At 37.2% G+C, this 17,852-nt stretch overlaps 1 protein-coding gene and 1 long non-coding RNA gene across 4 annotated transcripts in view; one reads left to right on the forward strand and one right to left on the reverse strand.

Annotated features, from left to right (window-relative positions):
• LOC107079745 (uncharacterized) overlaps positions 1-7,292 on the reverse strand; it is a 28,496-nt gene extending 21,204 nt beyond the window's left edge. For 2 of the 3 annotated variants that reach the window (XR_001480656.2, XR_001480655.2), the window contains exon 1: positions 7,007-7,292. This is a non-coding gene — a long non-coding RNA (uncharacterized lncRNA). The remainder of the gene's footprint in view (positions 1-7,006) is intronic. The other variant, XR_001480657.2, reaches the window with a different exon arrangement.
• A 2,476-nt stretch (positions 7,293-9,768) lies between these two features.
• The window catches only part of tbx5a (T-box transcription factor 5a), a 39,684-nt gene continuing 31,600 nt past the window's right edge, over positions 9,769-17,852 (forward strand). The window contains exons 1-4 of the mRNA XM_006640276.3: positions 9,769-10,278; positions 12,377-12,549; positions 14,864-14,958; positions 17,250-17,369. Of these exons, the coding sequence (XP_006640339.1) occupies positions 12,406-12,549; positions 14,864-14,958; positions 17,250-17,369 (359 nt within the window). The 5' untranslated portion in view covers positions 9,769-10,278; positions 12,377-12,405. The remainder of the gene's footprint in view (positions 10,279-12,376; positions 12,550-14,863; positions 14,959-17,249; positions 17,370-17,852) is intronic.

Below are 17,852 nucleotides of genomic sequence, written 5' to 3' on the forward strand. Positions count from 1 at the left end.
GCAACTGGTTTTCATGCGAGATACGCAAAACGAGTATAACACAAAACGAGTATAAACGATGAAAGTTAAAAGGTACGTAAGACACGGTAGCAAATAAACAGCATCTGTCTCAGGACTGTAATTGCTTAATAGTGCACCCTGTTGTGAAGCCTTGGTAATTTCTGGAATTAAAGTATTTTTTTCTTAATCTATTAAAAGCTAATATATCACAATACAGCGACATTCTTCGTGTCTGTATGGAGACGTATGCTCAGTTGTGTGATTTGAAGAGCATTTGTCGAATACCTGAAGCGCATCAGGAAGTCAAATACGATGAGAACACCTGTGAAATGGAAGATGTTACTGAAGGCCGTCTCCACAGCAGATGATCAGTGATCTAGAAGGGTGGTTCTTGTACCTTGTGTTACACATCTATAAAGATTTGTTCTGTGTATTGAGAAGTCGTCCTTAATGTGTTTTAATGTTATTTTGGAAGGGTTTTCGACGAATGCCTGGTGTCCATGACTTCCGACACAAATTATTAAAATAGAGGGATGACGTTCCCTGTCCCGTCGTATTGCACTCTCGCAGGTGCTGACGATAAGACTGTCGTTCAATGGACAATAATGCTCCGACCAAACCAAGCTTCCCATCTCCTGGATCAGCGGGGAATCACCAGGATATACTGAGCTGGTGGCCTTTAACCCACATGACGTCTACTTGTAGGAGAATGCATTCAACGATGGGAAACGACCTGAGAGAACACAATTCATAGAGATGTTTAACAGCTCCAGATATTTCCTTTTGTTTATAACCAGAGCTTCATTTTTACGGTCCACCTTTTTTTCCTGGCACACTTGATAATCTTGGTTGTTTAGTAATTAGGTCTATTTATGGAGAATTAGAAAGGTTTTACAAGGGATCAAGTTCTCTCGTATTTGCTCTTGAGGTTACCGTTCACTATGCTGACTGCAGATTTGTACTTTTTACTAAGACTTTTTACTCGTTAATGCTAAAGGCCTGTAGTCGTTTAGATATGAAAGAGGGATGAATGATTTATAAAAGCTCCAAATGCAATAAGTCAGCGAAATATAAGAACAACACAGCATTCTGGATTATTAAAAAGACATTGTGAATTTTATCCGAATAAAATGACTTTGTATATGGAATGTATACACCAGCGCGACATTATGATCTTTCAATATCAAATGTGACTCTCCAAACAGCATATTCCAATTAATTGGGTACCGATGAACACTAACTACCGAATCACTAGGCCGAAGGGTTTAAATATTTTTTTACATTAAATCCAACAGGAAATCACCAGTTAATTCCACAAAGCACCCGATATCTAATACGTAATTAGGACTTACTTATGCCCGCCCGTTTCTGTATTATAACTGAGAACTTTAAAGAGCAACAATATGAATAAATTTAACGTTACTGTTACCGTATTTGGGAAAGAATATTAATATCATTTTCAGGAAGAAAAATAATAGTCATAGTGGTGATTTGCGTTGTTCGAATCACATTTGAAATCTGAGCTCACGAAGGCATTCAAAACACAAAATTTGTTTTCGGGTATAAACGGAGTTGGCAGTGAATAGCAAAGAGTAATTGAAGTGGTCTGTAAAATGAAGCCAATCTAAATAGCTGAATATCACGCGAGTAACAGTTAATAGCTTGATATCATGCGAGAAACAGAAAGTTTCCAAATTGTTTCAGACATAAAGCACCGAAAACGAATAACATTTACTGTATTTAAGCAGCCGAGTGATAATACACTACCTTACGTTTTTCGGGGGAAAATGTGAAACACAAAATGAAAGCAGAGGCTATAGCATACAATTACCAACGCAGGAGACGTACCACCAAACTTATTAATGTCTCCTGGCCAAACACACAGCTTCAAAGGAGCGACAGACTCTGGAGGACTAATGAATGATTCGCTTTTGTACAATCCACCATCTGTAGTCAACTATTAAGGCGCTCGCCAATAGTCTGCAATGCTGACCACCCAAATTTTGAAATGCATAAATTTCTATAGCAACAAGGAAAAGCGATTAAAAAGAACGTAGCTGTTGAGAGGGAGATAATTTCGATCTTTATTCTTTGTTAGGAGTAACTTATAAACCTTAGCTGTTTAGATTGTAAGGAGTTCGAATCCATCAAATACAGTGAAATGTTAAGTAAATATTTATGTTTCTACAATTTGCGTACAGTAGGCCCTCCTCTGAAAACTTTAATCTGGTTAAACCCAGACACCTCGTAACCGAGGCACAGGAAGAATGAAAAAAATGACTAATAGTACACTGTTTAAAAGTTAAGAACTTTTTTTCTTCCATCTTAAAACGGACTTTATAGTCTTTTCCTTCAGAAGTCACGGAGGGGGGCTGGGTTTGGTGGATGGTTGTTGCATTCTTATGGGAAAAATAAAATAAAAAATGAGAATTAAAAATTGACTGATCTATGTGGATAAAATAATGTATTTTAAAAAATGGAAAGAAAAAACAATCTGTAATGACCCGATCACGCCGGTGAGTTTGACATTTTATATCAGATATTTTTGTCCATTTATTGAAACATTTGAATTAAAATGTGTTTCCTTGTCCCCTGAAGGGCATTTTAAGTAGTGCAGACGTTTGGTCATATAAACGCACATCCGTTTTGTGTAAGGACGTATCCGCGACCTCCGTTTAAATGAAACTACACTGGAAGAATTAGAGTTTATTGTTTTGTAATAGAGCAATGTGTAGTATGTAATATTTTGTCACTTTTAGATTTACAAGATGTTGTCATTTACTTTGTGGGGCTGCCTCCACGTCGTCTTGTTTGCCAAATCTTTGTGAGACTTCTCTTCAGGCCTCAGATGTTAATTACCTGACCAAATTCTGCAGTTAGCGAGAGTAAACTGCGGTGCTTTTTTATCAGGTGAAGTGATTTTCTAGAAGTTACACTCCTTTCAGTTAACTAGGGGTCTCTTCTATAATACTAACATTATATGACGAAATAAAGGCACGACTGGTGTCAATTGTTTAATTACGTTTTCTTACGTTTTCTGAAGGGCGTAGTAAAATAATTACACGTGTCTCATTTTGACACGGACGTACGTGTTGTCAACATAGGTGCCTAGGTTTCTTCATGAGTTTCATATGGAAAGACTTGGTGAACCACTTCTGACATCGCATTTAACCCAGGAAATGCAGCGGAAAAACGTGCGAACTGCGGTTTTTACATACCCGTGTGGACATCAGTGCACAGTGACGGTCCTGAGCCGAGAGACAGTTCAGGTGTCTGTTTTTTAGGGAACCAACCAGGGCTGTTGGAAGTCGTCAAACTAATTCGTTTCCAATGAAGGTGGCTGCTCGTTCCCATTTGCCTCCAGGGAAAATTAAGTCTTTTGAGTCCAAAGGCAAAGTGTGCGGTAATATTCACTGATCAGCCATCATCTCAGAGGAAATGACCGGTGCTTTCCAGACTAATAAGGCAGGTTGTCAGGACATGATATACTATGTTTGTCATAAACATTTAATGTGCCAGAAATCTCACTCGTTATGATGTTAAATGTTATTTTATTTTATAAGGACTGCTAGCCAGGCTCTGGGAAATCATGTAGTTATGTCGATGACTTTGTCACGCTTCGTTGCAATTCTTTCGCTCGAAGCTCTTTATCGATCAGGACACCTCATCTGTCTTTCACTTCTATGGATTTCTGATATAACCTCTTGCGACTCTGTTGTTGTAACAGAAATGCGGCGGACAGCGATGAAATAAAACCAGTGATCACTGAAAACTATGATCACCTTTACTCTTAAGGTACCTGCTTGAAATTCATGAAGTGCTGTCAAAATCTTTTTTTTTTCTTTTACTTAAGATTGAAAGCATCAATACATAAATTCACACGGGACATCCCGTACTGGAAGCGATATATGTGCATTACGTACAGGGGCACAGAGAGAGGGGAAGAAAGAATTAGGTCAGGACATTGTTCAATTTGGGATAATGGGAATTGCAATGTTTGCTTTTTTAAATGACCACAGTTCTTGTAATAGGACCGTTCTTTCATTTTCCAGTAGCCGATGTTATTTGCTTTTTATGACAGTCATGACAAAGGAGCCTCACTGCAACAACTTTTGTTTCATTCTGATTACTCGCTAGAACAAGTTCTTTCCCATTTAGTCTCTACACGATCCTCACTTCAATAACGGCGGGCTGCTGTCACTTACAGAGACACACATACAAACTTCAACTCGCCTAAACAACTATAGCGCTCAGTCACGTGGCCTTCCGACACAAACGCTTTGATACTAAAGATGCATTAACACTCCTTCGAATCATCACTCACACCTTGATGAAGATTGCTTAGCACCGTAAAGAATAAACCATAGACCTTTCTTAGATTAACGTTTAACACTCAATTTCTGAAGGCTAAGGACCAGAGACTGTCACGTTTTTCAACAGATAGGGTAGCTTTGTGGTGATCTGCGGAACGTTTTCAAAAATTTAAACTTTTGAGAATATTTCATTTTGTTTAAATTAAAAAAAGAAACAATGGAAAAGCAAGTAGCAGTCGAAGACGATTAGATGAAATAATTAAAATAATAGCAATGTAAGTGAATGTGAAAGAGATTCCAATCCTTTTCCATTACCTTCGAATTGAATTGAGCGTGTATTTTATTTCGTCTCATACACAGCAAAAGACAGACCTTAACGCATTTTAATCTCACTGCATTTAGCTTCAATCTTGTGAAAACTTATACTTGGGATATGAAATTCATACTAAAGTTTTCCGCTCAGCAAAAAAAAAAACTGTTCGCCTTCTACCAACTGAACAATCCTGTAAGGAGAAGCAAAACAATAAAAATCGACCCAAGAAAAATAATTCCCGTATTTAATTATTGCCTTTATCTCAGGCAATTTATGCACAGAATGTTTTGTTGAGTTTCTTAACTGGCAGGCGACTGAAAAGCCAAATAATGCAATTCTAGGTCGAGATGGCTACCAAGCGAGAAGATCAAGATATAGTGTGGACACCTTCTTTTTCTTCTATATCTGTATACTCGTGTCTCTGCATTAGTATAGTTTATCTATTGGTACATGTATTGGAAGTATGGTCTGATTTGTGGTAGAATACTTCTCTGTAGTAAGTATATTTGCATTTCACAGAAACAAAAATAAAGTAACAGCCTGTTAACTTCTGAAAAATTCGAATGCAGGTTTACAGTCTTTACGATAAGGCCTCGTGCTATTTCCGTCAAATAAGTTTTCATGGTTACCGTTCTTTATAAACTTGGCGTTTAAAGAAATCGTACAACTGTGTTTTATCTTGTGTTTTTGCTGCTAAACTCAGACATATACTGTATTTTCGTATTCCGAATCTAATATTAATTTCAAATAGACGTTGTAACAAATATTTCACCCTTATTTATTCGATTTCTAACAATAATCAACATTTCTGGAACTTCACAGAAAGTTCAGAAGGAGAAGGGTTTGTCGATTTCGATATACTAGCTATTTAAGCATTGTAACTTACTGTCTATACAAGGATGGGTTTAACGCGATTCCTTACTAAACTTTTGTGTTGCCACGAATTACAGTATACTCATTTTAGATAAACATTAATTAATACATTTAGTTCACAATCGCTTCAAGGAGAGTAGTTGTGCAGTGATGTGAAAAATACCGTAATTGTGTCTTTTACAAAGTAATTCAAAATCCTACTGAAATATTTTTACGACTGAAGTCCACCATGGTCGCTTGTCAATATTTTACCATGGACTAAATAGATCATAATTATATTTCATTATCCTGACCTCACAACAGTTGTAATGTCTCAGTTAGACCACACTTGGTCTGGTGTTTGTAGATAAGTTCCCAATTTTGAAATAAGGCAAATATGCTGGAATTTAGGGCAGTCAATATTTGGAGTACTATGGTACTCAGGTGTGCGCCCTTTGTATATATTCTATGGCAAATATTTTAAACATCGACATCCTTTAAATATTAAGTCTATTACTTTTTTCATCTTTCTATAGACGGGAAACCCAGAGATGACTTAAATCTACATATACGCTAAATTTGAATAGACACTATTCATTTCTAAACACGCAAAACAAAAGGAAGGGATTTATACAGACAGTATCAACGTGTTATTCGTTCAGTGACCGAAACAATTTTGAACTATAAATCTATACACTATAATAATATTGTCTACGTCCATAATGTCTTTAACACAACAGTCCGAGGTAACAAACTTGTTGCCCAAACATCTTGTACCGTTGAGTGTTGATTTGCACACATACTGTAGGTGAGGTGTGTTTTTAAACAGTTTGGAAGACAAATACACCACAAAGTGAGCGAGACATTCTTTAAAACGTACGAACATGTATAGGTTATACTGTACACTAAAAATAGTGCGAAATGACAACAGGACGTTTCGCACATTCAAAGTGCAAAACAATCGAATATATTTTAAAATATATAGTTGTGCTTAGAACCTATACTCAAAACCTAATAGGTCATGACAATATGAAAACAAAACATAAGCATGAAGTATTGAACAAGCCTTCTACTATTTCTTATAAACATAAGAAGCCAATACGTATTTCTAAATTGGTTCTTCTTAAAGAGGGCATAAGCGACCCTGTACTAATAATATCAGCACGAGAGGCTAGAGAACCAGGCAAGCGGTTGCCTAGAGACTGAGTTTTGAGAATGTTGTGTAAAACCTACAGTATGCGGCTTTCTAATAATGATTTTCCTTAAGGCTACTGAAACTGCTCACGTAGTCATGTATATACTGTACACAGAACATAAACAGCGATGAGACCCGGTGCAGAATTATCAAATTATTCCTAGTTATTTTTTAGCGCGTTTATGTCGTAAATCCAAGACAGCGACATCCACGAATACACAACCTGAGGATAAATTCATACACGTTTTTATTTTCAGAGTTGTGTGCGTGTGTGTGTGTGAGAGAGAGAGTGGGGGCTTCAATAAAAATCCAAGCATTGAAAGGATCACTCACCATACATATCCTAGCTGAAGGAAAGTAGGCTACTGGCATGTTACAAATGCCTCCTTCTTCTCCCCCAGAAGAGCCCTTTCCTTCTAGAGCCGTGATGGCCGTGTCAGCCCGTGCCTCTTACAATCATAACGCTATTTTATTTTCTATTTTCTGTCTTCAGACTATGAAAGTGGAACGGACATGCCTCGCAGGCGCCCGAAAGTCACATGCAGATCACAGTACGTATCTCGTAGTGAGCTCTTGAGTTTAGAGTTGCCCCCGGCGGCTCAAGTATTAGTTTATCTTGGCATGGGTTTGCTGGGTTACCTTTTTATCATTGCAAATAATTGGTTCCCATACTTCAATGTGTGAACCACCGGGTTATCATTAACTAAATATAGAGCAGTCCGGTTGTCACGGAGGTGTCTGAGCAATCATTTGTCATGTTTTGAGCCGCAATAAAAATAAGCAGGACTAGTCCACTATAGAGAATACAGGAAAGAGAAACCTAAGAAGAAACTGAATTTCTTTTGAGCATAAATATACTTCGTTTACGCGTGCATACGCCTGTACATAATATATATAGACTGAGAATATATATTATAATTAATTATCAAACTCGCTCTACATGTGTTCTTATCAGTCACCTCTATGGCATTTCCTTTTAAATTCTCAAGAAGGAATTAAATACTCCTGCCATATAGATGTGGATGTTATTTCTGTTTCACTCAACCATTACAAACGGGCCAGTTGCGTGATCCGTGACGTTCATGCGTTCTATAGGCGGGAGGATAGTGAGATACCAGATATTACGCCGGACAATTCTTATTTTATTGGCATGTAGCTGAAAATAAAGAGCAATATTTAACATCATGACTGAATAGGTTTAACGGTGGGCTCTGGTATTTTTCTGACCCATTCCCCCAGCACGAACAGTCCAGTAGCTGATGCACTCTTTCGATAAATACTGCATGCAAAGAGAGAAGCTTCGCACTTTACACTGCAAATATCACTGTACATCACGTCTCGTCAAAGGTAAGAAGTTTTCCTCTGTCATTAAGAAAACCGTGACATTCAGAGGCGTTTACAGCACCGCGTGAGTCGCAACTCTTTCGCATTGCAATTACGTCAGGACGTGCAATTTCCTCGTCTTAAAAGGTTGCAATGCTCTGATGCGGGTTGCAGAAATGCAGCACAAATGAAATTCTTGATAGCAGAGCTTTAAAACAAGTGCAGTCGCTAGCTGCATGAGAGTGGCAAAGACGCCCTCGGAGAAAGCAGCCTTTTCAGCTGGCACGTTTCGTCGTGCGGTATGGTCGTGTTTTGTCTTAAAGCACAGCAACACAAAAACAGGTTGGAGCTATTATTTCCATATGCGGAAATAAAAATGCTATTATAGTTCAGCTTGTTCTGAACAAAGAATCGTCAGACTAATTTTATTTAAAATTCTTTGTAAAGACTGATAATATTCATTGTACGCCAATACAGCAAAAAAAAGTGTATTTCAAACATCCATTGTTTTCGCACAGTGGTAGAAAGCTTGTGTGCAGATGTAACAATTGGTGACAGTACAGACACAGCATTCGTGAGCACAACGGCTGTTAGCGGTTTAAACCTTAACGTCAGAAAACACCTTAAAATGACTCATTGCACAGAACCAGATTATAATGTTGGCTTCAAAAACTTTAGAACATAGTTTAAGAGAATGTGTCCGAATCGAAAAATTACTGGCTCAACAAGCCACTTTTTCAGAAAGGGAGCAGGGATATTTTAATCCTAGCAGTGTGGATGTGTGATGTAACTGGCTGTAATGCAGCCTGATGTTAACGGTCACTGTTCGTCACAGAGGTAGGGAAGCTCAAACAATAAAGTCACACTTTCGTGTAACTTTTTATAAAGGCGTTTTATGAAGTCAAAGGCCTTAGTATAGGGTCTGGGATGATGCAAACCATGTCATTTATGCTCTGTCTTATCAAAAATACATCCCCAATCTGTTTCTCTTCACCCAGCAGAATGAGACAGCTCGGCTGTTTACCTCGCTTTGACCTATTCAACTTTACCCTCTAAATAATACATTTACAGACAACGGAGTAAGGGCACATCAAGATAAAACAAATCCTGCTCCTTCACTGACGGCTTGATTATTTTAATATAGAAAAGACTCGAGCTTTGTATATATTGTACCATTCACATGTAAAGGCCATAGAACATTCCCAAGCAATGGTGTGGGAGGAAATATCTTTGATCTTTCCGTTTGTTTTTTCGCGTTTTTCTTTTTCACTTGTCCTTCAGAGCATAGACTTGTTTCGTTTTCCTCCGAGTTCCAGCGACCCCTCTCTACCCTTACCGTCTCGCCTATGTGGCGTAATTTACAACGAACCCGTCAGATTTTACGAGACCAAAACATCACTGTCTTTCGGCTCGGAATACAAGAAAAAATCGCAAACAACAAAATGCCGCAGAACCTTCGTCGGTATCTTGTGAAACCACCGCGAAGGTTACCCAGTCAACGAATCTGTTCTGGTCTCTCTCTCTTTTTTTTTGTACTGTGCGTTTTTAAAAACCATCTCCTTATGACAATATGGAAATAGCAGACGAAGACGCCGGCGGATCTCGGGGTTAATTTTCTCCTGCAAACGCTTGCTCGCACTGTCTGCATGAAAGACAGGAGGAGAGAGACTGGAAGGAAGGCAGGGGGGTTAAGGGGGAAAGTCGGGAGGGGGGCGGGGGGGGGGGGTAGGGGTAGGGAGCTGAGATGCGAGAGAAAGCTTTGGAGTGGATCACTGCTGGTTGGACACAGGCTCTCGGCACTTCGCGAGCGCCCAGAGCAACCCCCACGTCATTCCACTCTGATCTCGGTCTCTGCTGCTTGCGAGCGTCTCGTACCGATTGACAGTGTGAGCGGAGAGGGGAGAGAGAGGGGGAGAATGGGAGTGTGTGTCTGAGGGAGAGGGAGACAGACCTGCTCTTCTGAGGGAAAGTCGTTCCTGCTACGGTCAGCGCAGTCTCCCAGGCACCGCTTTTGGGAAAAGTTAGCGGCTCCCTAGAATAAAGCAAATGATATGCCGCGCTATTGCTAGAAAAGCAAAATCTTTTTTTTTTAAAAAACCTCGACATCTGACAACCTGGAAGTGTCTGGAGAGGAACAGATTTGTGGATCTAATTGGGTAGATCTGCGGGGTTTTTTTACGTCTGGAATATGTGTTAATATTAGGTGGGAACCGACAAAACAAGGGACACAAGTTTCGCCTCTACGGATTTATACCGCTGATCAGCTCGTCTCTTCCCAAAAGGTAAAAGCCTTACCAGTGGTGCCCGTGTGTCGTAGTATTGTGGCTCACGCTGTCGCGATCAGTGAAAGTGGCTCATTCGGGTCATTGTTGTTGCGATCCTCGCTTACTGAGCGCAAGGCCTAGTACTGAGCGCTGCACAACCTCCGCCTGGGCTTCACAAGGTCTTATACATCGAGTCAATGTTTCAGCAAACATCATGTATGCATGATCATTTCCGTAACTTCTTTTTTGTTAAAGACAGTTACAAAGCCATATATATATATAAGGGTTCGCGGTTATTATCGCTACGATAATGCTACCGTCATTGAAAACGTCTACATGAAAACATTAGTCAGCTGCTTTATAAAACTGGTAATTGAAGGGACTTGACAATTTATTATAAAGTCACAGCTAAACAAAAAAAGTTTAATTTTCTTCATTGCGTGACTGACCATACAACAAGTTAAACAACAACAAAGTCTCTCATCCAGTAACATGCAAAAACTATTAAAAGCTTCGATTTTAACGCATATCCTCTAGATTTACTTTTAAAGTATACAGTGATTCTGATCGGATAACTATATATCTTGCTAGATACATTGCAAGCAAAAATACATTATCAAATGGTTATTAAAATTATATGTACTGATTACTGCTGAATCGTGTTCTTTAGAGAGGTATTAAAATACTCTAAAATGTCCATTGTACGGTCTCAGTTCATTCAAGAATCTATTAGTAGACCAATAAATGAAATCTTATTTTACATGAATAAGTCATAAGTGTACAAATAGAGTTATTCTTAAAGTAAAACATCGTGAATTAGAATTTCTAAATAAGTAAAAACAGATATTCCTGCAAATACCTAAACCTAAACACTGAGCTAAAAACACTGTGAGAAGTTGTTGAATAGTCTGTGATATATAATATTTTAAATATGTTTTAGTTTCTTTCAGCTGACATAATAGCTGATGGAATATGATGCAGTCATATTTTTAGCTGCGTGTTATAAAGTTGTAGATTTAATTTTCTGAAGCGATATTTTGAAGATTATGCTCGTTTGTAAGCAAAAACTTACGATTCATTAACTTCGTCAGTAAGTAGCAGAAAAGAAAAGTCCAGTATTATACTTGACTTAATGCTTAAGATTAAACTGTTGGATGAGGAATGCAATTAATAATACAAAATGTATATTATATACGTATATTATATTAGTTACTAAATGACTGTATAAAAGCTATCATATTTTGGAATGAAGTGTAGAATATATTTTTAAATATTAGTTTTTATCATTTAAGTATTATACAAAGTTGTGACAAAGGCAGTTTTGTGAGAGACATCATCTTGTACGACTAAAGAGGTACAATAGCGTGGTCTATGACAGTGAATTACACACTTTTTTGAACCAGGGACTAAACTATATTATCAAAGAAAGTCATTATATAATATGGAAGAAATTAAAATATGATTTGACAGTACATTAAAGGCCACGGGGATTTAAAATACATTTATCCAAACTGATCTAATGAAAACCAGCAACGAGGTGTCTGCAAAAAATACAAAAGCAATGAAACTGATATAATCAAGTGCCATGTACATATTTAATCATCCTGAATACGAAGTTCATGAAATAATACATTCATATCAACCAAGGTTAGTCAAGGCCACTCACTCACAATGTTAAGTAATTGATGTGAACACTTCTTTTGAAGAAAAAGAAAATGAATAAAACATGTATTTTGTATTTTCATACATGTTGTTTTTGCTCTATGGGATTTGTAACACTCGTCGATGTTGAATGCAAGGGACTGTTTTCTTACCTCACTTATTAGGTAGGCCTCAACCGAAGCCCACAAGAATCAGAGTAAATATCTTTAGGATTAGACAGACAGTGACCCTGTCAAGAAGATACTTCGTCTCCTTTAAGACAAATCTATCATTTATTAAACCGACGTGAATTGAAATGTGTCAATTTTATGTGGCCTTTTTTTGTCCGTTAATCCCGGGGAAGTTCTTGCGTTGCTTTTGGTTAAGATCGTGTGGTATTCCACTTGACTGCGCGAATTTGATTTTGGTTTCTTTGTTTTTTTATTATTATTTTTTATGGGGGGCGGTCAAACAGTTGGAGGCTCAGCTGAAGGCGTGCCTGACATGGCGGATACAGAGGAAGGCTTCGGGCTTCCCAATACACCTGGGGACTCTGACTCGAAGGACTTGCAAGATGACAACAAGCGGGAAAACCAAACAGGAGCTTCGAGCAAATCTCCATCACCACAGACAACATACACTCAACAGGTTAGAACCAGAATGTCTGAGACATATATCAATGTGGAGGTGGAGTGTTAGTTTCTCAACAGAAAGCTGACTGGACGTTGTAAGTCAGAGCCTGATTATATGTAGGCAACATTTAATAATAATCGCTTCTCCGGTAGGACTAGTATTGTAGAAATCCACGAGCCTTAAAACGTATCTCGTCATTTAACCTTCTTTGAGATGTTCAATTTCGTCTTTTTTTAAAGACATATCCCTCTCCAACAAATATACTATATTGCTGTAGGCCTATACTCTTTTTCGAACTAACAATCCACATCTAAAAGCACACCGCTGTTTGTTAGCGCTTTTAAAGTACTCTTTGCTACATTTGTTATTAGCATAAAAAAGCTTGGCGTTTCTTAGCCAAACTGCAATACTTTCCCAATCGTCCCTGGAGCAGTGTGAAAATGTACTGTACGCTACACATTCTTAGCTTGTATATAAATGTATGTTGAACTCACATAACGTGTTCATAACAATAAAATTCGTGTGCATGGCAGAGTAAAAGCGTACACATTCTTTCAAATATTCTGTTGTGTGGTGGAAGTAAGAGAGCTTCATATGATGCGGCAGAGTACATACTGTGCAGTTTACGTGGACGTGAGAAATAAAATAAAAAAGAGATTAAACATTTTAGAAGTAACTTGGGCAGCTTTGATAACTACCGTTATTCTTCTAAATAATGCGTATCTCCTAGTCTATTGAGAAGTACAGGCAAACAGAAATGTCCCCATGCTTTTGAGAAAGATAATATATTGTGAACCGTGTCATAATTCAGGAATGTATAGGGAGCAGCGGGCAGGACTTTGTTTAAGTTAGTGAAAGCTTATGTCCCGAAGTAGATAATATACAGAATGGACTGTTTCAAGCTCTTCTTCTTTGGTCTGATATAGCAACTTGCTTACACCGTCTATTTTCACCTATTTGTCCAAGTGTTTTCTGTTATTATTGGCTGGAGCAGTGTCTAACGTTTTAGTAACAGTAGAATTGGTAGGCTACAGACTATACATTGGTAATAACATATGTTATTTAAAAAATACTTTAAAAAAGTTTTAAGTGGCGGGCTATCGTATCTTAAAAAAACGGCTTACAGTGTATATTTTTGTCAACTGTAAACAGAAAGGTGCCACCCGATTAACTATGGTACAGACGTACCCCACCCCCACAACGAAAACATTGTACAAAAAATAAAAAGACACAAAGCAAAACATCGTGAAAGGTAGCACATCGAATTATTATTTAAAATACGAAAAACGTTAACAAGTGTTTTGCAGTTGCAGTTTCCTACGAATATCAGCATTAGTGAAACAAAGCTTGGATTTTCTATAGCTAAAATTTCTTCTTTCTTTTCACTTGCTGTTTTTTCTGTGTAAGATACTTTTAAAACCACACCGATATACAGTTTTAGAACATAAAAATCATTGTTATTTAGTACTACTTTCCCGTGAGAAGGTTTTAATGCACACCAGTCAACGTTTTAGTGAATGAAACGTTCCAAAAATGTCGATTTTTAACTTGTTGAATGTGGTTCGTCATATATAATATTCAAGTTTACCCCCAAACCCCTCAGGTTTGGACATGGATTAAGCTTTTAACAACGTTTTTTTTATGTACTATAAACTCAGCTGCTGTTATGAATGACAATTCGGTTTACGCCAAAATAATATAAAATAAAACGGCATTGGACTTTTTTTATTTGTATTTGGGGTCCTTATTACAGAATGAAGTTCAGTACAATGAGATTCTCTCCACGTTTAAAAACATGCAGGACTGAAACACTGCACTTATCTGATGTAGGTCATTGAATTCCACTATTATGCGGCGGCGAACAAGAAACCTCTGAAATATCCCATACAATAATTGCTATTCAATCACTTTCCTTCGCTACATTTAAGATGCACATGTGACAAAAGAGTGTTATCAATACAAACCGGGCGGTAAACAGTGGCGCAGTCCTTCAATTTCCACAATTATGCAGTACCTTACACTGATGACAATTCTTAGCAACAAGTGCAAAATCACAAAAACACTCGAAGTTTGAATCGTATTTTTGGAAACCTGAATCCAGATCTAGATTACAGTAAACATATGTGTAATACCCATGTTTAACCCGTTAATGAGAAACTTTTTCTTGTTTTTTTTTAAACTATTTATTAAATTGGATGTTCGACAGGGGATTACTAAAACCTAATCGTTATAAATGTATGTACGACTTGTCCCTCCACGATGTCCATGATGTCTAGGAGTATTTCTCATATATCATTTCACTAAAACAAAAACGTTTTTTTTTCAACAGGGGATGGAAGGCATCAAAGTTTACTTACATGAACGAGAACTCTGGACAAAGTTTCATGAAGTTGGAACAGAGATGATTATAACCAAGGCAGGGAGGTAAGGCTCGCTTTTAATCTTATATTATAATCAGTTGTATAGGTTTCTTTACCTTTTTATTTTCTGTACTGAATATTAGTATCGGAGTGTTTGTACAACAGAATTACGCACCCTATGGAGAATTTAGAATTTCAACTATTTTTGACCTGTCCTATTAAAACAACTTAAATATTTATTAAAAGTAAAACGCATTTGCTTAAAATTGATTTGTATATATGAAATGTGTCTTGTGCAAACGTAGCTTCATTCGTTACGTTTTCCATAACATTATAACAATAATGCATCAAATGTTTTTTATTCATTAAAGCGGATAAAATGATATAGTTAATCAACTAGTTACTGATCAGTTTCCTATAAACCGTTGTATAAATAATTATTTGTCTGAAATGGCGATATTAAAAAGTATACAGTTAGTATTCTTACAACATACACAACTTTGTTTAGCTTGGCAACACAGTAATGGAACACACAGTAAGCTACTATTGTTGAAATGCACTTGTCATTTATTCATGCAAGACGCTTGTCACTATACAGTGGTACGGCATTATGAATATTATTGATACTCTCACTATTAGAATTGTAAGTATAACCTGCCAACTCCTTTTTAACTGAAAACAACATATTCTTAAAATAATAGGACTTGAGTGTGGGGGAAATGAAGTAACTAGTCTTATTTACCTTGTTTTGTTGAGTTTAAGAAAGTTATTAAAGGTTTGCAAAATGTCCATACTATGGATATATTATCTTAAATATTGCTGTGGGGGTATTTTAAAAGTTCCAGAGGAGTGTAGTTTCTATTTTATATACTGCCTTTATTAATTTAACATATATTTTGATTAGGCGAAGGCCTATCTGATTGACGGTCCTATTCCCTCTCCAACTCTACTTTCTTTTATCGTTTTTCAATATTATTTTTCCTCAGTCCTGTACAGAATCATACAATGGGCGCTTTATGTTCATTGGAGTTTGATTTTTCTCCTTTCAGTCTAATCACGCAATAAAGTTGAGTTGTCGTACCCTACCCCCACAGCCACCTCCTCCCAGTTTGAGCAAGAGAGGAGCCCGGCGGCACTGCCACCTGGTCAGCGTTAGGTTGTAGCAACTAAACCCCCAGCCAAGCACTGGGCCCGTAGGTTTGCAAGCTCGGAGCCTCTCTGCTTTTGAAGTCGGTCTGATATGAGGACTTGGCAAAAGTTTCTTAAATAAAAAAGCGCCTTTCCGCCTCAACTGCCAGATTCTATGGTGGTTAGAGAAACATTAGTCAATGTTACATAAATGTGAAGAGGAGGGGTCTGCACTAACCGAGTGTAATTCTTTAATAATAGAAACCATATTTGACCTAGTACTCCATTTTATTTTGCTTTTGCTCATATTAGATGGGATTTTCCTAGTTTGTATTATATATAAAAATGTAACGGAAACTTCCACGGACAGAGTTAAGCCAACCAGGCACGAAAAACAAGCTTACAGTGAAGGAGCAAATGCTAAATCTAAACTTAAAAAAATTAGAAAAAGCAGTGCAGTTGCTCTTCTCCGATCAATAAGATTAGCTTTGTTGTGATCGTCATTAACATTTAGACGACGGTATTTTATTTTAACAAAAAGCTAAATTAATCTGGAAACTACGAGGAAACGTTTTGCCTCGTTTTGGTTTTTAGTAGCATATACTGTTGGTCCACTCTACAGGAAACCGCATTTTTTGTTTATTCTGTATAAACACGAATATTTAAAAAGGTTAACTGTTTAGCAAACTCAATAGCTGAAAATAGGATACAATAAAATTCATGCAATTCCTCATAATGAAACAGGGTTCATTCAGAGGGAATCTCTGCTTAGGGTCAAATGTTCGGTATGCAATTCTTCCGTGTAGCCACGAATTGTAAATGATTTTGGAGATTTTGATGTTTCTCTTTTATTTAACCTTCTTATAAACATATTACAGAAGAATGTACACCAATATGTGAAAACTGAACAGTTGGGGCTCTTCAACTTTTGTCTAGACCATTATTCAATGGCCTCCGTGACCTGAGCTCAATGCGTGTGTAACAGAATCCGATTGTGAATTTGAAATTCATTAATTTTAGTCGTTGTCGGCAATAGCTGACAATCGGAACGTATTGATATGAATGCACTACATGTTTTTACTAAGCATGAATGTGGCTTCTAAAGAACGTCTAGGCTCAAATCCTTCAAGGAGGCCACTAGAGTCAGTTCTTACGCTGTTAAAAAAAACATCTGTCGAGAAATTTGTAATACCACGTGACATCCCTTTTATTATTTATTTTTTATAGGCGCATGTTTCCAAGCTACAAAGTGAAGGTAACTGGATTGAATCCAAAAACGAAATATATTCTCTTGATGGATATAGTACCAGCAGACGACCACCGCTACAAATTCGCTGATAACAAATGGTATGTAAAAGTACATAAGAAATTCGTAGTTAAATGTGCAATATAACCCGATTACTTCTCTCCGATTCTCTCATCTATGTTGCAGTTTTTGATAACGATTGTTGTGCAGACCAGTAGGAATAATTTAGAGCTTATGCACCAGGTATTGCGCGAAAGAAGGAAATACTATGTTTCAGTGTTTGCGTCCATCATTTTATCAGTTTTGATTAGATGGATGAACATTTTAACCTTTAAAAATTTCACTTTAGTTCTTAAATAACAAACAAGGCCCAAGAAAATCTTGCCTAATACTTTTATAAACATATTATAAAATACACATAATATGCTTCATATAGCCTTTTTCTGTTTAAAATGACCATAAAAATAAGTTCAATAGTTTTGAAACCAATACCCAGAAAGTCATTTTAACTTCTCTCCTTTCACAAGCCACAAATGTTTTTTTTTTTAATAAACACCAATCGCCAGAATAACCCAAACTACGAA

This window comes from Lepisosteus oculatus, chromosome 22 (assembly GCF_040954835.1).
Source record: "Lepisosteus oculatus isolate fLepOcu1 chromosome 22, fLepOcu1.hap2, whole genome shotgun sequence".
Classification (NCBI taxonomy): Eukaryota; Metazoa; Chordata; class Actinopteri; order Semionotiformes; family Lepisosteidae; genus Lepisosteus; species Lepisosteus oculatus.